At 47.0% G+C, this 27,563-nt stretch overlaps 1 protein-coding gene across 5 annotated transcripts in view; it reads right to left on the reverse strand.

Annotated features, from left to right (window-relative positions):
- Positions 1-25,144, reverse strand: part of TPST1 (tyrosylprotein sulfotransferase 1) — a 29,978-nt gene extending 4,834 nt beyond the window's left edge. Inside the window, exons 1-3 of one of the 5 annotated variants that reach the window (XM_048966588.1) lie at positions 23,418-25,144; positions 11,988-12,931; positions 6,125-6,323 (exon numbers count right to left, since the gene is read on the reverse strand). In XM_048966588.1, coding sequence (XP_048822545.1) covers positions 6,125-6,323; positions 11,988-12,832 — 1,044 coding nt within the window. In that variant the 5' untranslated portion in view covers positions 12,833-12,931; positions 23,418-25,144. Of the gene's footprint in view, positions 1-6,124; positions 6,324-11,987; positions 12,932-19,040; positions 19,544-19,607; positions 19,736-23,359 lie in introns of those variants that run through there. The other 4 variants (XM_048966585.1, XM_048966589.1, XM_048966586.1 and 1 more) reach the window with 4 other exon arrangements.
- Between the last annotated feature and the right edge of the window lie 2,419 nt (positions 25,145-27,563).

The following is a 27,563-nucleotide window of genomic DNA, read 5'->3' on the forward strand; positions in this document are numbered from 1 at the left end:
CACTAGGCTAAACACATGCAAACAGCCAGCCCCAACATTAGGGCAGGAATTACTATACATGTACAACACAGAACGCTGCTCCTTCTGATATCTCATGGAAATAGAAAGACTGACTCAGCGATGGGCAAAGCTTTCATTTACATTCAGTTTGGGGATACAGTCATTCCCATGGTAACCTTAATGAAAGCCACACCGGTCAAGAATTCAGCATGTGGCTTATGGAGCCTGGATACACAATAAAGGGTTATAAATAAAGAAGGGTATTTCATATCTTAGGCTTCTAAGCAGAACATTAGGATTCATGCTACCTTCTGGAAGTGGACATTACAAATTAACAAAGCCACCACATAAAAATGCTACAGAACGACCTGGGCAAAGCTCAGTGGAAATGCAATCCATGATCAGCTTTGTTCCAGAGCTGGAGGAAGCAGACAGCCTTCACTCCAGGTCTATTGGAATCCACTGCAGTTGTCAGCTGAGCATTTTTAACAACAGTAATACTGATGACGATGCTATATTGTGGTTTGTTCAAAAGAGAAGTGACCAAAACCACATTTTTCACTCTGGAGGACTGTTTCTCTTTTCCGCTCCTGCAAATATGATTTAATTCTAATATAAATACATATCTAAAATACGTATTTTTTTTCTCTGCTCTAAAAGCCTTACCACTGTAACGCCCTTTTACTCTTATTAAGCATCAGTAGAAGATAGGCAAAGTTATCAACCCAACAGCAGCGTTAAGAAAAATGACACAAGTATCACAGCCTGGAAAAGTAAGATGTTTCAGAGGCATTTGATTGTACTGACAGAAAATATCCCCATTGCACATCATACTCATAACAAGCCTGAGAAGCTGCTGCTAGATTAGGCTTAAGACAACTGTATGCAATTCTCATTCAAAAGCAATATTATCTAGAGTTCTGGTTTAGTCAGGATTGAGACTGCATACAAACTAGTTTAAAGTGGTTCCAAAAATGGCGAGTGGTCCCTTCTGAACGAACAACCAGGGATCAACCGCAATCCCGAGATTCGCAGAACAATGACTCCACTTGCAGCCAAAGAAATTAAGAGGTTTCAGATTCAAAATTCTTTTCAGGCCAGTTTCTAACTCTAAAACACATTATTTGGAGTGTGGCAGCACAGAGGCTGAAGCAGGATATTGCAATGGTTTCCATTCCAAGCAAGAATTCAGTAGAATAGAGTTGTGTTTACTATTTCTAAGGGAATTATTTTGCAAGCCCAAGTGGATTTCCAAAGGGGAGGAGAGAATAATCTGAAGTCCAAGTCAGACTGCAGTTCACTGTTTGCATTATTCAAACCTACTTAAAAAGAAAAATCCCAAGACGTTCTTATAGCTGAACTAAATGCATCTTCGTTCTCAAAAAGAGATCAGAAAAAGGCAATTCAGTTATCCAAGAATGCCCTCAGAAATACACAAGGAAAGCCAAGAGAATGGAAGGAGAAGAGCAACCTACAAAGCAACAAAGACTTCAGACAGGCCACTGCATGTCCACCAAGAGGCAGTTTGCAGCCCGACTTCATCTTGCACCTTGCTTGTTAATGGCTTTATGCCTTCGTAAGCACACGGCTGTGGAGCTGGTAAAAAAACAAAGCAAAACTTGAAGCGTAACTCCAGAGAACAGCTGTGCAGTTGGGAATCTCCAGGCTGGAAGCAATACTCACTAAACGTGCTATTAAGCAAAGAGAAAGAGAATGCCCCATCCTGGATGCAGCTCTGGGCAGCCTGGTGTGGTGGTTGGTGACCCTGCACATAGCAGGGGGTTGAAACAAGCCGAGCATGGCGGCCCTTTTCAACCCAGGCCATTCTGTGATTCTATGATATTGAGGAATTATGTTCTGTTGGTAGTCCTACAACCAACAACAACAAAAAAAAAACACACCACTATTTTTTATTTTAAATATCAGACGATACTCTAAAAGCCCACTGCCTTTATGCTTACTGTAAGCCAACCAGCATAAATGGAGATGGATGGCTTTCTTCTCCTCAGGCCACTCGAGCAGCCCCTCATTACTGCATACCTCTACAACTACACACATTTGACAGCACAAGTAATTATGCAGCAGCACAGACTCGCTTCACACCCTTTATCACAGACTGCATCTGGGGTTTTAAAGACAGAATCAAAGTCCTGAAATCGTGTTCCTCCTGGACGTTTCAACACTTAACAGCAAGAGGCATTTCCTCACAATTTAATATGGGCACGAAACAGGAGCTTATAGAAATCTGTTTTCCTGTAGATGTTAACTGCAGAAAATACCATCAACAGAACATAAAACAGAGACAGATAACAGCTTTCAGATGCGAAAAAGCAACGTATATTCAAACAGCCATGATGAAAACCATAACTTCTTCCACAGTTCTGTACATTTCCGTCCCTCCATCTCTGCAGGGCAAGCATCACAGCCTCATGAAATAAACGACTGGAATATGTATTCCTAGTGCTCAAACTCATTCAGAGGGAAGCGCGTGCCAAAGAAAATCTGATGTAAGCCATTGCAGATGTGAAAGGAGAGCGCTTGGCCAACCATAACACAACAACACGCCAGCTTCTGCAGGGCAGCATCAGAGCTGTGCAGCTACAAGCTGCTCTCCCACCTCTGGTGTGTTCTGTGACACTGCTGCTCAAGCTTCCACACACACTCATGTTGATAAGGACGGATCAGACTCTGCCTATGTGGGGTGATTCTACTCTAATATTTCAGCATACAGTGACTGAGCTTCCAGTTCAGGCAGTTTGTTTCCATTTTCTGCTTCATTTACATAGGAACACTCATTTTAGCAACAAGATGCTCGTTTCCTTTATGTTCAGGGTGTAGAATTTGGTAAACTCTATGGAAGAAAAAAAAAAGTGTTTTGTACCTATAAGGAATGGACAATGACTGTCACAAAATGAACAGACCAGCAACAGCACAGTGGTACTCAGAGCTCCACCTCTGCCCTCTGCTCCGTCTCTGAGATAAGCAGTGTCACACAGGACAGTACAGTCAGCTCTGACAAAAAGCTAACAAGTTAATGGCTTTGTTTGTGAGAACCTCAGAGAAATCTGCTGGATTTGTACTCCACAAGCACAGACACTCACAAAGACACCATATTCCATAACACCACACTGCACACTGCACATTGGAGACCATCAGGCAAAGAGATGGAGCTGCTTCAGGCCTTCTTACTTCCTAAAACCAAACCAGAACTAACACGGTAGAGTATAAACACCAGTAACGTCTTCATGGTTTTGTGCTGTTGGAAAACCAACCCCAGCCCTTTGTGTCCAGATCAGTAACATTAAAGTGAAAAACCCAAGTTCAGCAGAAAGCATTACCTTCCTGCATCACCTGCAAGCACACAGAAATTCTTCGACAAGCATTGTCCTTTAGATGGTGAGAATCATCATTTTACTTCCAGACTGAAGGGAAAAAATACTTAAACCTGCACATACGTAAGTCGCCAGAAGGGGGACAGAAGAAGAGGAAAATTAAAACCAACAGGATTTAACTGCTTGGAAAGCTTAGGGGAAATTAACAGCATCATGCCAACCATTCCCTTCCATTTTCCCCAGTAACAGTCCTATCATGCTTTGGGCAAACTTCACACTGTTGGTTCAGCCACCACCATCAGCAGCTCTGAAATTACTGACATTTTCAATACTGAGCATTAATCTCACCTGCAGCCTCTCCAAGGAGTGACAAATTTTGCTCAGTTATACCACGGCTGGTATGACATAGCATAAATGCAGAAATGCATGTAGCATTTAATCACAGCATCACAGAACAAAGACATCTTGCAGCTTAATTTTGTAGAAGACAATTTAAAAAGATTCCAAATGGACAACAAACTCCTAGAGCTGTCCTAGGAGTACAGTCACAGAACTCCGAGCTGTCTGCGAGTTTGTTTGGCATCCTAGGCTGGTTGTTGTATTTTCCATCCCATTTATCTGTATGTTTTTGTATGTACAGTATTAAAATGATGGTAGAATCATAGAATGGCTTGGGTTGGAAGGGACTCAGAGCAAGAGCTCTCTTTAACAATGAGAGAAAAGTTGTTTCTTTAACACACTGAATAGCAACGAACTGGATGACCCAGTGCTGTTCCATCGCTGTTTAGGTGGAGCCACAATCTCCCTGCCAGTAACTTCAGTGGTGCTGGGCTTCCACCCTGTTGTTGCAACTTCCACAGTCAAATTAACGCCAGCATTACATACCCCAAAAAACTGAACAACTCCTTCCCCATCTCCAAAAACAAAACCACCAGTCCTTCCCCATACTCCTGCTCTCTGCTTGCCAGAATGAAGCAGCTTCTTCCATCCCAAGTGCTAGCTCACGCCACACTGACCTGATTCCAAAACAACAACATGAGCAGAGAGGAGCAGAAGTCAGATAACTCATGTTAGCCCAGGTCAGTCACACTAAGGGTTACCATTCTAACACAGCACTGTTCAGCTTCACGAGTCTAAACTTCTTTAAAATCTGTTTTCAATGAATAAAGTTCAAGTTCTGTACTTGGCTTAAAATTCTCAAAGACCACAAAATACAAATATAACAGAGCTGCTTCCAGAAAAGTTAGGCAATAAACAGTTGCTTGCAAGATTTATATGTATTATTATGACTGAAAAAGAGCTGGAAATATTTCATTCGGACAGCTTCACCTCCAGCAACCCGTGCACTAAAAAGCACTGAAAAGCTATCCCAGGTGAAGAAGTTTTAAGACAGCAAGATGAAAATTATCAAGTGACTTACAAATATTGACTCCTTCTCTAAGCTGAAGTGTCAAGAAATAAAGAAGCATAACATTGCAGAAGAAGTGGACGTTCCCAGGGCAGCCTAAGCTACCTGTGATGGGCACATGAGGACACAGCACAGCTCCCTTCCAGCCTTTCCCAAACACCTTTAACTTGTTTGGAAACACGCTCCCCATCCCCAAACATAAAAAAGTTGTGGGGAAACAAAACAAAACACAGCATTTCCCAGGGATGAGTCAGATCCCACTGATCACCAAGCAGGATATTAGTTATTTCCATGAGGGCCAGCATTTTGGCAGTTTTCTGTGCAAGATGCCTGATGGCCAGGAAGCTTGACAGTGTAAAAATATTTAAATTGTATCAATAAGAGATAATCAACTTTGTATTATTGAATTACAGTGTAAATTTTCATCCAAGTCACTGTTTTTCAGTATGCCTTCATAGGCACATGAAGATTGTGTGTTCCATTCTGAGCTAACAGCTATTAAATAGTCAGCCTACCATCATCTAATGCACTGCTAACTGTTCTATAAGGGCTTTTCAGAGAGGGCTCCTAAAAAGAGGATGCAAAATGTTTGAAGATTACACAAAACACTGTTTTCTTCTCAGTAAAGTGCACCGACCAGTTTTTAAATATCAGAACACTGGTGAAAGACAGTCCTTTCATATTGTTTAATTCAATTTTTCCAGTGCTGACTTTGCTGCAGCAGCAGAAGTCACCTTCTTTTAATACAGTATACATTCTCCAAAGGACAGAATTGAAAAGTTAATTATTCTTATTCCAAACAATGGTAATGAGCTTTTCAATGGATACCTCCAGGGGTAAACAGTTGTATAGCTGAACTATTCAAATTCCAGCTACATTAAATTCAGGCTAAAATCCTCGTGTTTAGGTTAATCAGCACCAGACTTTCCACCATCTTTTGTTTGTTCTACAAAGGAACAGCAAAGAATTGGAGCATTTGATATTCTGGTCATCCTGGGCTATTTTCCATTGGTGACTTTGCAAATTCACTCACGTATTTGGAGGACAATTTTGTGAAAGAGCATATCCCAAACCTCACATATAACAAGTTGAGCTCATGAATCAAGTTCAGTAATGGAGCAAGACAGCTAGCTTTTTTCCAGGACTATCCGGACAGCTCTCAAGAGATTCAGTTACACACAGCAAAGAACACAACACAAACCTGTTGGCTGGGAGAAAGGAAGAATGAAATGGAAGATGAACAAGAGCTGGACTTCCAGTCCTATGGAATTCTGCCCTTCACAGCAAGGAGGGCATTAGAAGGTATTGGAAATGGACTGGAGGAATCTTTTACTCCAGAGCTCACCTCCATTTGGGCAACAAATCAAACACAAAAATGCCTTACCCTTCTGGTGTTTTCCACAACTTTCTGATCTGGCTTCCCATAGTTTGGTGGGTTGGCATACGGATCATAGCCCAGTTTTGCTAGCATGGGTGCGATCACCGGCATGTCCTGCAGAACATCAGCAGGGATCTTCCCAACCCACTTGGACAGCGCTTCCACATTGACTGGCTTGATGACTTGGTCAGTAGATCTTTCAACTCTGCAGGGGGAGAAGGAAAGGTTATATTTTGCACTTGCTTCTTCACTGGCAGCAAGACCTTAATGATTTCCCCCCCCCCCTTTCCTTCTCAAGATTTCCTGTTTCCATGGGGCTGGTGGGAAGTTTAACTACACAAGACTAAAACAAGAATGATCAACACAACATCCACACATGCTTTCCGACTTAGGCCTTCAGAGAGAACTGTGAAATAGCAAGTGAGAAGCACACACACACCTACATACAAAGCTGTTTTCCCACTGAACTACTCCCACATTTGCTGTTTCGTTGTCTTAATTGCTCTTGAAAGTTGCATTCTAAATTAAAACCCATGTGTCATTTATTCTTCCCCTCATATTGTGACTAAACTCTTTATTTTCTTTAATGGGACACACATAACATTTCCAGAGGCACTTCTGAATATCACACCATCTTCACATGACACTCAAATGAAAGATGCTTCATGAAAAGACCAGTGGATCTGACAGAAATAAAGGCTGTCATCATATTTTGTACAATTACTTTAACTGACCGATGGTCAGACAGTTCTTAAAGGAAGCAAGTGAATGATCCTAAGTGTCACACGTACTGTATGCATAAAATAGTTTGTTGCTCATTTAAATCAGCCATCCAAGTTCCATCTTTCATTCTTGCACCCCACTTATTGTTGTGTGGACCTTTTTTTTTGTTTCATTTTTTTAAAGGAAGCAATCTGGCACTGCTTTGCTTTCCCACGTTCCTTGCTTCTTTTAGATTAGAAGATGCCAAATCCTCTCACGGGCCAAAAGCACTCAGAGCACACACAGCAATCTGAGGCTCTCAGACTTTGTTCTGAACTCAGAGCACACAAGGATTCGGGATGTCAAGGCTCATCTTTCCTTTAAGGCAGGTTAAGATCAGATCTGCGTATACAGAACGCCCAGAGGAACACTGACATTTGCATTACAAGTAATGCTGTGAGGTGTGCCTGACAAGAATTTAATCTCAAGAAGCTCTAGCACACAGAAAACAAAATTAAAAGCGGCGTACAAAGGATAACAGCACCACCTCATCTGCATGAGACAAAGCAAAAGAATACAAAGATTCAAATTAACACTCCGGCAGCTAATTCTTCAGTTACACAGCAGCATGTGAGAAAACCTTCTGAGAAAAACACTCCTTAAATCTTCCCAACAGTTTGTGAGATGAGGAGCCTGAAGTCAGGCGGCTCCTTCTAAGCCGAGCCCAAAATGTCTTCACCAAAGCTGTGAGTTTGGCCATCTTCAGTAGCAGCACAGAACGGCTTTGGTTGGAAGGGACCTTAAAGATCATCGAGCTCTGACTGCAGCTCGGGCTGACTGCCCCCACACGGCCTGGGCCACCTCCACGGATGGGCACCCACAGCCTCTGCACAAAGTAAGGACGATGCTGGGATAAGCAGGACTGGGTTTGGCCAACAGCTCACTGGAACCCCAAAGCATAAGTGCTATGCAGCAACTCGGTCCCAAATTAGTACACATATGGATATCTTGTCCTGAAGCAAAAGCACATTTCAAATGTGCACGCTGTCCCACACTGACATTTCAATCCTTGGTAACAATAAGCTCAGCACAAAGCAATTCCCAGTGGTGACAGACAGACAGGCGACTGCAGAGCTGCTCCTCGGAGCTCACCCAGAAATACAGCACTGCACATTCAGTCCTCTGCTGAAATCCTTCACTGTCCTGTCACTTCAGATGGGAAGAAATACAGCAGTTACTGGGGAAGACCCTTCAGACCAAAGAACATCAGAGGACAATGGAGGGAAGGGGGGGGGGGGGGGGGGGGGGGGCAGGAGGGAGGAAGAAAAACATCACAACAAAACAAAACAAGAAAACACAGCAAGCCTTGGCAGATCTGATTGTGTATGCATGTGGCAAACACTGCCTGGTCAGGTTCCATGCACAACTGCAGGAACAGGCTGAGTTTTGAGAGCAGCTGGTAACCCCAACCACTTCCACCACTGTCCTCCATTACAATGGAGAAAAGGTATTCACTAAAAATATATTCTGAAGTAATTTTGCCTAGACAGCTATTTTCACAATAAGCCCAATAAAAATGCTATTAAAGAGTTGACAGCTCTTTGCATCAGTGGTCACCACAGCTGTTTTCAGTTAGCAGGCAAATGCCAGAGCTATATTAACAATGCTCATTATAGCACGCAGCCCAGCCATAACATTCCTCCAGCAGAACAGCCACGCTGGCAATTACTTCAAACAGGTTCTGCACTACTGCTCATTCCGTGGTGCACATCCTTAACACCTTTCAGCATTCCTCAAGTAAAAAGCAAAAGAAGGAGGGAGGAATAATAAAAAAGAAAAGCAGTGAGAGTAGGGCTGGGTCGGCAGAAATCAGAGATTGCTGAGCAAAGACACAGAACGGCCAACAGTCTCCTTGAATCAAGCAGCTCAGGGGAAGACATGAAGTCAGATTCTGAAGTACGAACTGTCCAGTGCCTCACACTGCTATTGAAAGGCTATTGCATAAGAGCTGCTGAGTTTGGAGTAAGAGAAAACTCAGACTGTTCACTTCCTGAAGAGTTGTGCAGGTCACCTGGTGGCTGGCTTAGCTAGGGAAGAGAACTAACGTGGTTTGAGGCCATGCACAGCTGCTAATAAAGCACCTCACACTGACCCAGAGCTCCATTCCAACACACATTGCATATCACAGTACTGGGTAACAGCATCGCTGCAAGATCTTATTGAGGCACTGCAATTCCTTTCTTGAAGTGCCTGCAAGCAATCCAAGGCCACAAGCACTGGACAAATTTCCAAAACCCTGCAGCAGTTCTAACACCTCCAGCCATCCCACGGGGGGGCCTTTCTGCCCCATCCAACACCTTGCAGGACATGGGGAAACAGCTTAACCCAGCTCTTCCTTTCCCTGCTGTGCTACGAGGCCAGCACTACTAAAGCAATGTCACACTCAGATACAGATTGCTTGGTCCTTGTGAAATGCTTCTCCTGCCAGTGAAACTGTAATGTAATTTGAGTGATCTGATTTGAACGCACTGTTACAGAACAGCTTGAAGTACATGGCAGAGGGCTCCGTGAGAAGGGAAAGTTGCACGTAACAGATAGCTCTGTTCTGAATTTCCTCAGATGATCTCTGAGGGCATCTTCAGTGCTGCCCTTTGAGAAGGCAGGTGGGAGAAAGCTATGGGCAGAGCGCGGAGCCAGGCCTGGAGTTGGCTGCTTCAGCTGAAAGAAGGTGATATTCACACACTGCAGCATGGAGCAGACCCAGATAAACCTCAAAGGAAACTCTATGCTGCAAGAGAACAACGCAGAATTGAACCTGAGCCTGGAACTCAGCACCTGAGGCCATAAGGAATTTGGCTGCAGCTGAGAATGTGCCAAATGCAACCTGATAGAGGGAAAACGCTGCGAGGTGTATTTTGTTCAGCTGTCAAGATCTGATAAGCCGTGGCACAGCCCTTGAAGCTCACAGTAAATTGTGTGGGAAGGATCCTTCTGCAAAGCAGCTCCAGGGCAGCGAGGAGATGGGGATGTCAATGGGGTACAACTGCTGCAAGGAAACCAGACTGGGGAACCTCGTGCTTCCCTTACTCAACTTCAATCAGCATCATTTAATGACATGAAACAGACGTGCAAGTTACAGAACTTCATAGGCACTGTTCTACAGCCCTCTAAAGACTGAGTCACTAAAATCATTATCAAATTATAAAGGTCTCCTGCAACTAGAAACCAAATCTCGCCATGTATTTCAAGGGTATTTGATTAGATAGAAACACCACAGACATAACATTAACGTCCTTTCTTTCCCCTATTGTCAAAACCTCCTGAAATAACAAATCATTTCCATGTATCACCTTGCAAGAAATAGCAAAAGCATCCAATTCCATCAACAAACTCAACTGAGGGTCCCAAAGAAAAGAATGCTTTGAGACCAATTGATGACTGGACAAGATGACCACACAGGTCTTCTCTATTAACAATTCTACAGCTCCATTCAGTGGGCACGGTGGTGATGGGCTGATGGTTGGACTGGACACTCAGTGGTGTTTTCCAACCTTCATGATGCAATGATCCTATGATTCTAAGTATGAAATTTCAAAGTTTGAATTGGGAACATTCCCAAAGTCACGTTTTACTTTCAGCACTACATTCTCCTAACTTTTAGGGACGTGAACAAATATTCTCAACTCCTCACATCCCATCCCACCAGATCCAGCAAGAAATACTACTTGAAACCGTGTGAACTCCGTAAGGCTACTGAGTTTTATAGTCTAGAGGCCCATTAATTTTTACAAACCCTGATCTGTGAGCTGTAAAGCAGCAATAATTTACTAGAAAAAGGCCTTCTGCACGGCTATTTTTACAGGACACTTAACAGAACTTGGCAACACCTATTTATGGCAGTAAAAGTCAGCCTGCTCCCCCTTCAGCCATCATTGTGAAGCAGTAACACAATACAGATAGCAGAAGAGTGCAGGCACAGATACAGCCTGCAGAGACATACAGCAGCACGCTGCTCCGCGTTAACACCATCTGAAGGCTTCCATCTGCTAACAAATAAGACTGCAAAAAAAAACAACAAACAAACAAACCACAATATGGCTGGGATGCCTTCTTGATAGCAGCATCCAATTTTATCACTGCTTTCAATCATAACCCCCTACAATGTATTAAAAACCCCACACAACAAGAGCAGACATTTCCCTGAGTAAAGAAGAAACCGGCTTCCCACTTTTCTCTCTCAAAACTTTAGCTTTAGCTGAAATCCCAGCCCATGCTGCTGAGCACGGTGCCTCTGCTCCTCCAATGCACTTGGTCAGTGATGAACAGCAAAAAGCAGAAGTCAGGGGGTTTAACTGTGCATGTCTTGCTAGAAAATGGCTCTTTAATCAACACTTTAGAACCGTAAGTGACATGTGATCTGTCGGATCGATCTGCAACAGCAAGAAGAGAGAAAAAGCCAAAAATGCAAAAAAAAAAAATGCAAAGCAAACCATACACAACCCATACACCCCCCTTCGAAATACTGAAGTTTTATAAGCACAGCTGGATTTCTGTTCCTGAAAGCAGTTAGGTCAGACACACAGATGGTGTGACAGACTACTAAGATTTGCCTCCAACGAGGTTAATTTTACTCAGTGCTTGTCCTCAGAGGAGCACACGCCAACAGAAGCGCATGCCAATTCTGCTTTCTATTTTGTTGGAACAATTTCTCAAGTTTCCTGGAAGAGTACGTCCTTGGCAAATGCACCTCAAAGGCCATTCCTGCATTGACAACAATAATTAAGTTCCTGAAATCACATGGGTGATCTCACTGGGACTAACAGTGCCAGTCTAGACAAAAATGGCCTGAGTTCATCTTGGGGCAAAGGGAAAAGCAAAGCTCTGCTGGGGGAAAGGCTGGTGCTCGATGTCCAAATTCAAGTTAGACTGACCTTAAAGTATGAGCTAGTTCACTGGGTCCACACATATATGCTAGAGGGACAACTGCTCAGAGTTCACCCAAGACTGCAAAGCAACAATTGACAGTCATTCCTATTCGGCATACAATCTGCACCACAGATGTCACTAGCTACTAAAGAACTGAGTTATGACTGGTCTTTCACATGCAAAAGGCCCTTATTTTATCTTTCAGAGCAGTAACAGACAAGAGAGGAACGCTCATACTCACTTGGAAAGAGAAACACCCCCGGCTTTTCCAATCATTTCTTCGTGGTGCAGCACTGCTTGGTTCCACGGGATGCGGAGGAACTTTAAGAGAGTTCTCATCCACCTTTCAGGATGCAATACAAGCTGTTCATAATGTACCAGCATACATCTTTCAAAGCCAACCTCCATACACTGGTTATACATAGTTTCTATAGCACGATTCCACTTGGTCAAACAGTCTCTGTAGCTGTTGAGGTCAAACCCAGCTATTGTGACTTTTCGAGATATCATGGAATGTACAGATGCACGACCATCCCGTACCATTAGAAGAAATTTGGCATTGGGGAAAATTCTAGCAAGATAAGTTAAGGATTTTAGAGCAAAAGGGTCTTTGTTACACAAATAAGGCGCAGGCTCCCCATGTTTCACGATGATTTCCAATAAAAACGCTTGCATGGCTGAGTCCAGGACCTCATCTGTGACTCCAGCTTCATCCAGCCGGATCTTCTCTTTGCTTGACCTGGCCCACATCTGCTTCACTGCCAGAATTCGTGGGATTACCCTCGTCTCCTCTCCACATCGAATATCCGGATGAGCGTCAAGCATGGCACGCATTAACGTAGTGCCACTTCGAGGTACTCCTCCAATAAATATCAAAGGCATGTCTTTGTTGTAAGCAAAGGTTTTATTGGTGTTTCCATTAGAGGCAGTTCTCACTGTGCTTCTCAGGCCCTCCAGCCGCGCCGGCTGGCTGCGCTCCTCTATGCGGTGGTGGCACTCCATGGCGTGTTGGCCCAAGTAGAACACTGTCACTGAACTGATCACCAGGCACGCCAACAGCAAGTTCTGCTTGAGCTTTCCAACCATTTTGAGCAAGACTGTCGCTTCAAAATAAAGAGACCTTCTATTGCAGATTACTTTCTAGTTCACGTGCCATGGAGATCCTGATCCAAAGTAAGTTAGGGTCTGGTGAGAGGGAAAAAAAAGAACTTAATTAACAGCTACAGCAATGCACCAGCACCAGAACTATCTGATGGCATTCAATACAATTAGCGTCTCCTGATGTTGCATCAAGACTACTAAATGCAACATCTAAAAAACAAAGAGCCAATAATGGAAGTCCTCTTGTCTACCATGGCAGCAAAACAGCCCATAACAAGATTGGTAAGTGTTATTTACACAGAAGTCCTCTGGCATAGTCCAGCACTATATTTGAAAGAATTCCAGCACTGGATAACTTCTGTTACACTCTGCAGTCAAAGACATCATTTGTATGGGACTTTAGAATAGGGAAAAGCACCCATTAAGGCACCTTTGTTCACTAAGTGAGGAGCTCGACATGCTCCACTTCCCTCAGAGAACACAAGATGACAGCAAAAGATGTTTCACAGCAATGTAACAACATTTGACTGTGAGATGCTCCAGTTTTTGATCATGGGCTTAAAGCAACAAAGAGAAATAGTTCCCAATAAGTAGAGAACAAATCCATTTTTATTTCAAGGGGAGCTTTGGTGAAAGAAGTGGACAGTCAAAATGAATTAAGCAAAACCCAAGACTGAAGTTGACCAGGATCAAAACTAAGATCAGCCTTCAATAGCTGAAATACTGAAAAACTGAATAAATTAGAGAGAAAAATCAGCCCTGTTCTCAACCAGAATAGCAGCAGGAAGAGGTAAAGCCTTGTATAATTTCAATAAAGCGTTCCCAGAACAAAGTATATACTGCATCCTACCTTCAATAGGAACTGTGCTCCTTTCAAGCAATGCTGTCAGCTTGCACTTTTAGTTTCTCCTACATCACCTAAACAGATCTGCATTCTTGCTGGGCATGGAGGGGCTGGGAGATGGACCTGATGATCTTAGAGGTCTCTTCCAACCTCACTGATCCCATGACAGCCAGCACCCTCCCCCATCCAAAACATAACACTTGCAAGCTAAGAATGTGAATGTATTGCATTTTACACAGAGGTTTATGGCAAGTGCTCCCATGACAAATCAAAAGGCAATGGCCAATGCCAGTAAGACAGCTACGCTCCATAAAGCATCCTGGCAGCCACATCCATGGGTTTATAGTTACAGTCAGCCCACGTTTATAGTATGGAATGGAAATACGTGCTGTAAAAAAAATGTTTAACTGTTACATCATAGCAGGACCTCCCTTCTGGTTCTACAATATCACACATAAATCATCCAGGCGGTTTTAAACCCTTACAACTATCACAAAACTATGGAAAAAAGGCAAATCAAGGATAACCTCTCGTCTCTCTCCTGAGGTGCCAAAGTCCTACATTAAATCCATTCTCACTCTATGAATTAAGCAGTTGCCATTACCTGGTGACAGAGCGTATCAGCACAGTTCAAAGCGAATTGAGCTACAGCAAAAGTTCTGCTTCCCTCCTGTAAGTTATTTTCACGTAGCTATGGTAATATCTTCTACAATGACAGGCCAATTCAGTGCCCAAAAACAAATGAGATGTGCTGAAATGCAAGGCTTTGCACACCTATTACTAAATATGTATGACTTTTATTTAGATCAGCAGTGATGAGAGGATGGTGCCTGAAGCTCCAAAACACCCAAAATCAAAACAAGGTTTTTCACAAGCATCATTTTCTATTTTGGCTCCTTCAAACTGCACCATTTACAGTACAAGTGAGAACCAAAGACCTAATTAGATCACTTAAGCAACGTACATGAGTCTGAACAAAAGCTTTAGATAGAAACAAAAGGTTTAAAATCTGTTGCTGAATTCCAACGCAGACACATGCAGGAAGGATGGAGAACAAGCCATGACTTACAGTGGGTACCAATGCTTATATCCAACGTGGCTGGGACAGAACTGCTGCCTCAGCTCCCAGCTGCCTTCATCTGCTCACACTGACCTCAACCCTGAACACTTACCTTTTCCATCCCTATTAGTTATTGTACAGACAGCTCCCTTACCTGTGTTCTGCCATCCAACCGTGCTGTGTTTATGGAGACATGAACCAGCCTGAAAACCTACTCTTACTCTCCGAATTCAAACGAAATTAGCCCTCTAATTGCTACTTTAAACATGAGCTCACTTTTCAGAGCTGAAACAACTCACTGAGCAGCATGAATCACAGATGCTTTTCATTGTGAGGAGCTCCAAGCGCTGCCGTACTGCCAACGTTTGGATGCTGGCTGCCTCAATGCTCCTCCATCCCCATCAGCAGCAACCCTCAACGTCCAACCCCAACCACCCCACCTCAATGCCACATCTCCATGATTCTGGAACACCTCCCTGTGCAGCTGTGCCACCGCAGCACTGCTCTTTGGAGAAGAAATTGTCCCTCATTTCCAACCTGAATCTCCCCTGATGAAACCCACAGCCACCACCTCTTATCCTACAAAGCCTCATTATGCTTCACGTGCTGCTCCCTGCTGAAGAGCTGGCTTAACTCTACCTTAAATACATGGATATAAACAGAAGTACACAGTTCAATCCACAGCACCAAAAAGCAAAACGTCTCTCCTAAGCAAACTCAGCATGCACACAGTTTTCACTTAGGAAAGGAAACTGTTCCACTTAAGCCAGCAAACAACACCCAAAATCTCTTTAAATGCTTTAAGAAACAGAGAAGATTTAGTTAAAAGCGCTCAGAAAAGAGCTAATGCAACAGAAGGACACTTTGCTGCAGAGCACACAAGACATGCAAACATTTACACCAACCCTGATGTTATTTGGTTTGAGTACATTCCATAAAACTCATTTCCTCAACCATCACCCCCTAAAGCAAAACACTGAACCAAAGATCTCCTTCACCTTCCAAACTAAAAACAAACAGGCAAACAACCAACTGTCCCCTGAGGGTGAAGAAGTTCATAGCATCACCAAATGCCCAAGGTTAGGTGGACCCGTGAGGACCACTGAGTCCAACTCCAAGTTCAGCAGCTGATCTCTGCAGGAAACAGATCACTGCAGCCATTGGTATTGAAACAACAGAACCAAGCTGAAGAACAAGCAGCAGCAGGGCCGAACAAGTGACCAAAGGCTCAAACACTCCGTCCCTGGGGATGGAGGGATGAGTCACCCTCAGCAGCAAATGCTGTGAGCACCACGGTTTGCCAGTTGGTTTCCTAAATTACCATTGACTGCTCACAAAAGCAGCAATAAAAAAAATCCACGTGACACACACAGACATGTGAGAAAACAACCACCAACCAACCGCAAACAGCTTCAATCGATGCAGTAAACGTTGGTAAGCTCAGTGATGCCAAAGGTTGAAAGAGCATAAGCAGACAGAGCTTTGCTGCCCTATGACCTCCCATGCTGCTGTCTACCTGAAAGCAGTGCTTGGAGCATGCAACTGCCATGAAACATAGCAAGACCAAGGTCTTGTACATCAGGAAACCAACAGAGGAGCTGACGAAACAGCACTGCTCAGCAAACCAACGTGCTCTGCAAGCCAGCAAACTCCCTCCTGGGCCCCAAGATACACATAAAGCTCTTCAAGATAAGTGTGACAGGTGGAAGTGACTGCCCTAACGGCAGCTCACAAATCAACAGACCCCACCTTCGGCCTTCCATGAGTGAGCGCTCTGGATCGCATCAACGCCAACCTGGAGGCGAGCTACAAGTCAATAACGCTCTGTTAGCAGTATCAGCTGACTGCATTTTACAGTCACAGCAAGGCAGTCCGCTGTCCCTCGTAGCATAGAAGCTGAGCTTTGAAAAACAGTGGGCTCTTTACTCCACTAAAGGTACAGCTCTTCATCAAAATAATGAAATGACCAAAAACCAACCAACCAACAACAGAAACACCGCAACATGAGCTGCAGATCAATCAGCAGGTCTTGAATGACAGATAAAAACAAACTCCCAGCAAATATACATGTAACAAAAACACACCGAGATGGGATCCACGCTTTGCAGTACATGAAAGCACAGCTAAGCAGCACTGCATGCAAACTGGATTCACTTCCAGAAAAGTCAGACATATGAGTCAGCCACAAGATGTTAGCAAAGCAGAATGACCGCTTTGTTTCCTCACTCTGCACACAGCAGTTCTCCCCCCCCCCCCCCCCCCAACCCTGGCCTGTACACACAGTGGGTTAAGACCTATTCTCCTAAAGTTCATCTAAAAAGCTGAAGGTTTCAGTATAGAAAAGAAGCAAGTCATTCATTTGTATCTTAAGGTTAAACAGTCTGGGGTTTGTTTAAAATTCCTTATCAGGGGAATAAAAGAACACCCATTACGCCCCAGAAGCAGCTCCCATGAGCTCTACAGGTCAAACTCTCATTACAGAAACTGGAAAGTCCAGTGACCATCAGCTGATGGCTGCCATCCAACCAAGCAGCTTTTTCCAATGCTAAATCAATGGGGCAACACCACTTGCATCACCCACCTCAAAGAAACCCACAGACACAAAGCAGTTTTCGGTGAGAAGTCTGTCCTTGGCTTCTGCCTCTCAAGCTTCTGGCTCACGTTCTGCCAGCCAGGCCTCCCTCTAGGTCTGTACACCAACATCGGACTGGAGAAGAACCCAATGTGAAGGAAGACCCTGCTCAGCCCTGTGCCTGCATTTCCTGCTGCTCAGCTTAGTTTCCACGCTTCTGCCTGACCTCCAAAACAAGGTAAGCAAAGACAGCGAGAGATGCAACAGGCTCTGCTTTACTCATGCAGTTAACTGGATCACCGCAGCACTATGTTGCACAGAGGGAGCTCCGAGCAGTTCTTGCTGAGCCCTCTGAAGGCCACTGTTGCTCAAAAAAGCAGAAATGCACCCACATGAGCTTCCCTGAATGCAGCAAGCAGAGCTGGCTGGCTCTGCAGCTGGACTTCAGCCGCTCATCTTCCAGCCCAGCTCCAGGCCACACACTGCACACACAGCACCCAGCTGCAAAAAGCTTTTGGGTGTTCTTGTACAAAGGAGTGCCCTCCTGCTGCCCTGAGCTCTGCAGCAACGAGACACCGCCAACATCACCCCACACACGGGTCCAAAAAAATACCACTAATACTAATGCTAGAGAACTGGGTTCACCATTTCTGAGCGCATTTTCCCCTCAGGCATTACACTCTGAAAATATATACTGGAATGGTGGCTGAATGTTGTTAGGATCCTCTTCAAAACAACACAGTATATTAGATACATACTGAGAAAACACTGCACACATCAGACAGTCCCCATGAAAAGTTCTGTTTTAAGCTCACCAAGTGGTTCTGTGATTCTATGAAATGCAATGGCGGTCTTTCAGGGTTTCTAAATGAAAGCTGAAGACAAATTGCACACAAATCCCATCAGAGCTGTCCTTCAACACGTGGGTTTGTTGCTGGTTGTTCACGTTTGCTCGCCACAAAGAAGATTGCATAGGAAAGCTGGCAGTTACATGATAATGGTATAGCACAACTCTGAGGAACACAACCGAAATATTCACATCACACCACCAACAGAAGGCATCCAGACTGCCGCAGGCTCAGTCAGAAGGCTGTTCTAAGAGTCAATTAGGTCTCCTGGAAGCATTTTTATGCCTTCAAAACGCTGTTTGTACAGTCATCTCAATGATGTCCCCCAAGGCCAGATGCCACGTGCTGCTGTTAGTGGACTCGATGATCTTGGTGGACTTTTCCACCCATAATGACTCTACCAGCCATGTAGCAGCATCACTCAAAAGCACAGCGCGCTGCTAAGGAGCAGGGAAAACACCCAGCAAAACCAGAAATAAAACTCAAAATCTTAACATTCAGTGCTTCGTCTTCAATCTCATAAGGCCATCCCAGCTCCCAGCCCTGCAGCTGCTCTCCCTGCATCAGTTATAGAGTGAAAAAAGACACCGATAAAACAGCGCGAGTTAATTTTAATTCACCTCCACGAAGAAAGGAGCTGTGATGCACAGCAGCCGCAGGGCTGGCAGATGGAACAGCAAAGTCGGAGCACAGTGCTGTATGGAAACACAGACGTGTGAGCAACGCTCCTGCAGGGACAGCCATAAGGCAACACTGTGAATATATACATAAGGTTCACACTGCCTTCCCCCGAACCCGCGTTTTCTTTCTGTTTGCAATCTCAGCCTCTGAGGAGCAGAAAAGCCGAGTTCACCTCCACGGACACCGACCTGAAAGCTCCACGTGTGGAAGCAGCGCGCAGCCAGGCTGCAACCAAAGCATTCGGCTCCTATCGCTGCGTCCGCATCAGAGCTTCCTCCGGATGCAGCTCCACGCTCTTCATAGCGGCACAGAACCGTTCGGGTTGGAAAAGACCTCTCAGCTCCCGGGTCCAATCCCAGCCCTCAGAGCCCGCAGCCCCGCGGCTCCGGGACACCTGTAAGGACGCTGCCCCCGCTCCACGTGCAGCCGTGCCGCTGCAGCTCCGCTCTTCGGAGATGAAACCATTCCCAACAGGACCGAAAGCGGCGGAGCGGCGCAGGGCACGGAAAGGCGAAAGAACGGCGGAACAAAAGGAGCCGCGCGGGCGGGAAGCGGAGCCGGGGAATGCTTTGGATTAAAGGAGAGTAAGAAATAATAGCAATAAAAGGAGGCAAAGCAGAACGCGGCGCTCCGGCAGCAGCCGCGTGCTCCGCTCGCACGGACGCGCTCAGCGCGGCGGTTCCGTTCCGTGACGCGCTGAGGTGGCACCGACCGAGCCTCGAACCCGCGCCCTCGGAGCCGCCCCGCGGACTCACCTGCGCCACCGCCGCCGCCGCCGGGCCCGGGCCGTTTGTGCGCAGCAGCAGCAGCAGTGCGGCCGCCCCGCCGCGGCGGGCCGCCCCGGGCAGCATGGCGCTGGGAGCCGCACCGGCAGCGGCCCCCGCCGCACCGCGCCGCCCACTGCCCCCGGCCCCGCGCTGCCATGGAGATCACGAGCGCGTCCCGATTGGTCGCCGGCTTCGATGTGTCGCGGAACGTCATTGGACGGAGGGTGGAGATTGACGGGTGGAGGGCGGGGCGATGCTTTTAACCCCTTCGGGTTCGGGGAACACCCGCAGCGCGCAGCTGGGGCGGGCGGAACACATCTGGGAGAGAGCGGCCGCCTCTGGCCAGCTGTGCCAGGCGGCTGTGGGGGCTGGGAGCAGCTGGGCTCCGTCATCGCCTGCCTCCCCCACCCCAGGGGCACTGCTGTGCACATCTGGTGTGGCCGCACATCTGGCACATCCGGCACACCTGCACATCCCTGCTCGCCACCTCCCCCTGGCCCACGTCCTCCTGCAGCACTGCTGTCCTGGCAGTTTTGCTGGGAGGAATGAGAGGGAATGGAGTCTGCACGCTCTGTGCTCAAACCCCACAGATGCACAGCGATTTCCATGAAAAATAGCGGAGCATCTGGGCCTTCTATGGAGCCTTCTAAGGACAGAGCTGCCTGCTGAATGCTGCCTGCTGCTTATATGTCAGAAATCAGCCATGTAGGTGCAAACATCCTAAATGCATTGCCCATCACGCACTGCAGGGAGCCCCAAAATGTGTTCCCAAAAAGTGGGGCTCATTGCCCATCTCCAACGGGGACAAAACAGAGGCAACCAGTGGGGCTTTGTCACCTCCAAGCATCCCTGAAGCCTCCAGCTGTGAAAATCCCTCCAGGTGCCAAAATCCCTCTCCTGTTTCTCTCCTCAGGTGATAAAGGCCGTGCGCTGCCCGTTGTGTCTGGACAGATGATTTACGGCTGAAACACTGTGTCCCATTTCCACTAAGACTGCCTCGATCCATAAAGCAGTGCTTTTTAGATCGCTTTATTGGTTGGGTTTTATGGCTTCAGATCGCTTTATTGATGTTGGTTTGTTTTCTTTCTTTCATGGCTTTAAGCCGTGACTCACACGGATCCATTTGCAGGCTGCAGTCTGCAGCCCCCGCACAGTGCCCAGGGAGCAAATATGGAAAGGAAGATCAGGAGCTGCACATGGCTACAGCACCAGCACTGCTGCCCTGAGCCATGAGCAGGGATCTGCATCAGGAACACGGCAGTGCTTTGCTTCCCTCCCTTCACATCCAGCACAATGCTTCTTTTTGACAGATTAAATCCACTCCAAAAACATCCCTGAGCTCAACACGAGCACAATGGTTAAAAGCAAGAAGTGTGTTCCTGATACCTTGGCACTCACTCGGTGTTCTACTCCAATCCCACCTTCCTATTGCTAAGAATGCAAAGAATTTCCCTCTCTGCACAGCTTGTTCCCTGCTCTGGAGCTGCACTCGCTGCCTTTGCTGTGTCCTGGCAGCACTGCAGATGTTTTTCTATTTCCTCGAATGCCTCCACAGCAGTTGCACAACGGGTCTGTGGGCTCTCAGCTTCCCATGCCCTATAAAAGGTCTTTCTGATCCTAAAGGAAGCACAAGGGAAGGAGTGGGATGCAGCCCTGCCCGGCATCCCTCCTGTCCGGTGCACAGCTGGAGCTGAGCTGCTCTTACAAATTGCAACAGGTTTCACTCTGCGTAGGTAGAAAGGATGGATTTGGCAGCTGGCTGTCAAAGCTGGGAGCACTGGACCGGTGCCTTGATTGGGGACTCAGAAATGATATTTCCCCACATCCCACCACCCCGACCCAGCACACAGTGGCACGGATCCCCAGCTGTGAGCATCACTCCAGTCGCATTGCAGCCCGTTGCTGGAATTTGGGGCACGGATGTCTGCCTCTCCCTGCAGCTCAGCACAGAGCCTTCATCAACCCTTCAGGATGATGGTTGGCTCCATCATCCCACCCCTCATCCCATCCCTCATCACATTTCTGCATGTGACAACCAACAGCTGACCTTCCCGCTGCCTGCAGAAGCCATTGTGCTGTATTCATTTCATAGCAAGATTTGTTCCCCAGCTGTGAGAGCACAGGAGCTGCAGCATCCTCGGGGCTCCCTGTGGGTACTGGCCCTCCCTCCCCCCTCCATCACACACCACAGGCACAGTTTTTCCACTCAGAGCAGGAGCTGAGCGCTCCTCTCTCACATTTCTGGGCACCTTCCCGTGCTCCTGGCTCACAGAAAGCTGTCGATGTGGCACGAGGATGTGTGCAGGCTGAGCACTCGGGAACAGCTGAGAGCAAAGCAGAGCCCAGCTCCCTCCTCCCTTCTGGGTTTCCTCTGAAATAAAATAAGAAATAAAGTCCAATATTGCAGGGAGCCTGGCTGCAAGCAGCACATGGAGCTCTGCTGCACAGGGATGCTTGGCACATCTCGTGGCACTGACCAAGGAAATAAGTCTCTGCAGGGCACTCAGCACTCTCCATGCAATGGGGCAGAGCTGTTTGCTGGGGGATTGACTCCTGTTTAATGGCAGGAGGTGCTCAGAGGTTTGCAAAGCAGAGCCCTACACCGTGTGTTGCAGCCATGAATTATCTGCTGGAGCACTTGAGATGTCAGCGAGACAGCAATGATCTCATCTGTGTCTGGAGAGCGGTGCGAGGAGGTGCAGGAGAGGCTCCCAACCATCCTAAAACAAAATACAAACAACCCCCAATTCCAAATCCTGCTGCCAAAGTGCTGCTCATGTCAGGCTGAGGGTTTCCAGCGCTGAGCCCTGGCCATGAGCTTGAGCACAGAGAGGCTCCCGCACCACTGTGGTTTCAAAACCAAACCTGTGCTGTGCTGAGAGTCCTGAAAAAAACACAGGAAGAAAAAATGGGGTCCTGTGCTGGGCCCCACAGGAAGGATCCCATCCTGGCAGCAGATTCTCCCCATTCACAGTGGCTAAAGATCAGCTCCTGGTGCTACCAGAAAACTACTGGGGGAGGGAAGGGGGGAAACCATTTTTTGTTGTCAGTTCCCCACATCCTGAGAAGCAGCTGGAAGCAGCACAGCCCCCAGGCCAAGGTCAGGAACAGTGCATGGCAAACATGGGCAGAACAGCAAACACGGCCATGTCCCACATAGGCTCTGTCAATCATTTATTCCCCCAACAGCCTTTTCAGACACAAAGCAGCACCCGGTGCAGCAGGACATCCCTGGGGAAAGGAGATGGGCACCCATAGGGAGCTGTGGGGCTTGGGGGTGTAACACACACTGCTTTCCTCCTGCTCCTGCACATGAATAAGTGCATATATATATGTGTGTACACACGCTGGTATGTGTGTATATAATATATAGGTACACATGTATGATTATATGCTTACACATGCACAGCTATACTGGAATATATTAGGCACTTCAGTGCACTTTAAATGCACACATTTAGGCAGATATATAAAGCTGTTAATTTGAACATAGGATGTAACAAGTATTTCGATATTTCAATATGTATAAATGCATTTATGTAACTAAATATCCACATAACAATATGCACAAAATTTGAGCATATACATATGGGATGTGGGGCACTCAGGGCTCCCCAGCCCACAGTTGGCCACTCCAGCACCAAGACACAACTGACAGAATGGTACCAGCACTCCGAAACCCAACCCCCAACACGTGGCTCACCAAAGCTGTGTGCTCTATGTACAGATATATTACATACCCACATGTGCTCCATGCTCACACCCTGCACATCCCCTCGGCTGAGCGTCCTCACTCACCACGCTGCTGAGTTTCACCTTTTTCCACTCAAATTCCGGATCCCATTAGCAGCAGCAGCAGCCCCCAGGCCCCTGCCCTTCAATGTCAGCACAGAGGGTGGGTGCAGAGCCCTACAAGGGCTGGGATCTCTCCATAGGGCAGCACCCAGCCTTTGGGTGCTCAGCGCTGCTCCTCCCCACCCACTTTTATAGCAGCCCGATGGCTCCCATTGGCTCCAGGCACAGTTATTATAGTGACTGCTATGACCCATTTAAATGGTGTTAAATAATTCTCAGTTCGTTGTCCTGTGGAGAGTAGTTACACATTGGCACATTTTAATGATTAACTCCTGGGCTGTGCTGAGGCACCAGCAAAGAGCTCAGCACTCACGACTGCCCTCCCTGCACCCGCTGCCACCGGGGCTCTGCATTTCCTATTGCTCCCCATGGGTGCCACCAGCTCAATTCTCCTTACAGGGAGCACTCCAGCTCCCAGTGCCACAGAGAAAGGTGGGGAGAGGGGATGGGAAAAGCCCCAAAAGCAGAGAACAAGCAGGAAGACGCTTCAGCAGTGGGATATTTTGGGGCTGGGTTGGTCTATGGAGCCACTCTGGGCTCTTCAAAGCACCCACAGCCGCAGAACACAGGGTGGGGTGTTGGGATTGGCTTGGTCTGTGGGTCCCCCAGTGTCACTGTGTGTGGGACGGGGCCCACAGGTGTTTGTGTTGGCAGCAGGAAGGGACAGATTGATAGAAGGAAGCGGTTGAAATCCCTCTGGGTTTCTATGCTTCCTTCTCCTTTCCTTCACCTCCACTGCTTTGTGCCAAAGGGGCTTTAATTGCTGCGTTCCACCGAGGTTTCTAAGGAAATCGGTGAACAATGCAAATGGGGAAAAAGAACCTTTTTGGATGAATTTGAATGGAACAAACAAACAAACACACAAACCACAAAAACAACCACCATGCCTTACAAAGAGAGGAGCCGACTGACGCTCCCTGCCAGTCTGGACCCCCTGGGTTACATGCAGGCAAATCCAATTCTCGGGGCTGCTCCCAGCCCAGACCCCCCCCCAGCACAGGCTGATCAATGCCTGAGGACAGCAATGTGTCACCTTTTGTTTGAGGACAGCACTGCATGGCTCTGGACAAAACTTTGGGAGAAAACTGACCAAGCTGAGGGAACAGCACCCGAGCTGAGCTTTAAGTCTATCTCTTTTAAGAAGGAAAAGCCCAGACCAACTGAGGACCAACACACCACCCACTGCTGTCCCCAGGGTCTGGTAGTGGAGGAAGGTTTTGGCCCCAGGACCCCTCCATCAGCAGATGGTTTGGGTGTTGTGTTTTTTTTTAATAAATGAATAATGAATTTTTTTGCCTGGCCCTATAGAGAAGCACCAGATTTTCTTCAGCAGCTCTGCAGGGCTCACACCATGCAGTGGGGAGTGGGGGAAGACTGCCCTTAAAGGAGGGTAAAGCATAGGATTCACAGCAGAGCAGCAGCAGTGCCATCAGTACGCTGCCCAGCTGGGAGCAGCCTCGTCCTCTGTTCAAGGAAGAGCAAAAATCCCAAATAAAAGCAGAATGCCTGCTCCATCCTCCTTTCAGATCATCCTGCTCTCTCACCCCATTGGGCTGGTTTATTTTAACCACCTTCAAACGTCACTGGCACCTCTGCTACCCAATAGGTGACTTTTCAAAAACACAAGCTAATAAAACAAAGATCATCAATGCACAAAGAAATTAATTTAAGCTCCACGCACTGGGACACTCACTCATGGCATGTAAAGGTCCTCAGGGTTTAATAAATGTTTCCTAAGCGTTCTCTCCGTTTTAGTTGTGCCTTGGCCAAGGCTCGGATTTTTCAGCGTAAGCATTTCTTCTTGCTCAATAAAACCCTTGCAGTGGGATCACTCACTGTGGGAACACAAAATATTTTCTCCGTCAGCGCCTGCGGTGGTTCCAGCCCTGACCCAGCTGGATAAATCCCAATTGTGCCCCGATCTCTACAGGGCTCATACTGGGAGCCCTCCTCAGGGCAGGACCGGAGCATCGCTTGTGCTCTGTAAGGGTGTGTTGGGCCTCTCAGAGAACTCCCTGGGCCCCTCCAGGGTGTGGGGGTTGGATGGATCCAAGCTGCTGTTGAAAGATTTTGATGAGCTGTAGCATCCCACAGACAGGCAGCTCCCTGCCTGCCTTGACCCCAAATCCCTTCCCAAAGGGATCCAGGGAAGGACAAGAGAGCTGTGAAGGGTATGGAACATGATGAGGGGAGGCTGAGGGACCTGGGATGGTTCAGTCTGGAGAAAAGGAGGCCTGGGGAGACTTCACTGCTCTCTACAATGATCTGAAAGGAGGTTGTGGCAAGATGGGGGTTGGCCTCTGCTCCCAGCTAACAGCAATAGGACAAGAGGGGATGGTCAGTTGTGCCAGGGGAGGGGATTCAGGTCAAATATGAGAAAGAACTTCTCAAAAGGAGTGGTAAATTGTTGGTACAGCAGCCCAGGGAGTGGGGGAGTCCCCCCCCCCCCCCCGAGGTGTTCCAGAACCATGGAGATGTGGCACTGAAGGATGTGGTCAATGGGCATGGTAGGGTGGGACTTAGTTAACTGATTTTCCAACCTTAACAACTGTGTGATTCTATGAACTCAGTCCCTGACAGTTTTGGGATGCACCACTTTTGTCTCCTATTGGCTCTGTGAGCTGTGGGCTCTGGGCAGGTTCCTAAAAGAGCAGAGGGAACAAGTTAGATTGGGGTGCCCATTCTCTCTCCCAGTCCCTGGAGCTCTGCCCTGCTCTCCCCATGTGCCCCTTCCCCCATATCCCCAGCATCACCTCATCCACAGCACACACCTGGGGACCCAAGCTGGGCCCTGTGCTCCCTGTGTGTAGGTCGATGCTCAGGTGGCTCAGTGACACTGAGGTCAAGCAGAGCAACGTCCATGTCTGCCAGTCTGGGACCTGTGTCATTCAGGTTCCCCGCACCAACATGACCCTGTTACTGCCACTAAACAAATTTAACTGCTCTTTCCCCTGCTGAAGGGGGCACAGGCAGGGCTGGGCAGCCCCATACTCAGACTTGATTTTGTGCCCAAACCGAGAGCACAGATGTTCTCATTAGAAAATAATCTCATCACACAGTTCAGCTCCAGGTTATCTCAGAGACAAGGGACGTGCAGCGTACACAGGACATGCCTTTATGGTAGGGTAATTCTCAGAAACGTGAGGCTGTGAAGCCTGGCACTGCTCTGTTTGTGAAGTCTGTAACTCGGCTGCCTGTAAGGAGGGAGCACCTCAGATACATGAGCACATGGCCAAACTGGGATGGCTGAGGGAAGGGCACAGCCTTGAGGTTGGTGCAAGAGATTTGCTCGTCTATCAGGATGTACAAAAACCACAACAGAACAGGACTGCCACATCACCAACAGAGAAGGCTTCCAAGCCTTGAGTTTATAAAGAGAGAAACCAAGGCAGATGAAAATCCATGTACTTTGAAGGATCAAAGTAGGATTCTGACAGCTTTCTCCCTTTCTCCTGGAGAAGCGCACGGAGCAGAGCACTGCTGCACCCAGAGCTGTCCATCAGCCAACACTCAAATGCTGAATACAGAACAAACATGTGGAACACACAAGAAACGAGCAGTCTGAAAAAGAACATGTGCTTCAATATTCAGAAAATAGAGTGCAATCTGTACTTCTGTTCCCAAAATTACCAACTGGACTGCTAAGTCTACTTACACTTTCACGTACACTTGACACATCACTGCGCTGCTCTTTCCACACTGTCACGCCTCCGAGAGAACTAACAGATCACACTGATGGCGTTGGGAAACTCATTAGTTATGAAAACAGAAAGCAGCCCTGGAAGACAGGCAGATCTTGTAAGTAATATATAGGACAGTGGAAAAATGGAATCACATAAACAAGATGACATTTGCTTTCCATTAACCATTTCTGAGTCTGGGGATTCCAAAGAAAGCATCTGAGAATGAGAACCACATCATGAGAACCATTCAGAGAGAGAAAGCAATTCTTCACCTGTACAATCAGCAATTTCCAAGATGGAATATCCTTATTAATAGATCCGTCAAAACATTCCTGCTGGCTAAAGATACTTTCAATCTGGCCCCAACTGCTTCTCCTAAGTTTAGAAAATGCTTCAACGACTTAAT

The sequence above is a fragment of the Lagopus muta genome, chromosome 20 (assembly GCF_023343835.1).
Source record: "Lagopus muta isolate bLagMut1 chromosome 20, bLagMut1 primary, whole genome shotgun sequence".
NCBI lineage: Eukaryota > Metazoa > Chordata > Aves > Galliformes > Phasianidae > Lagopus > Lagopus muta.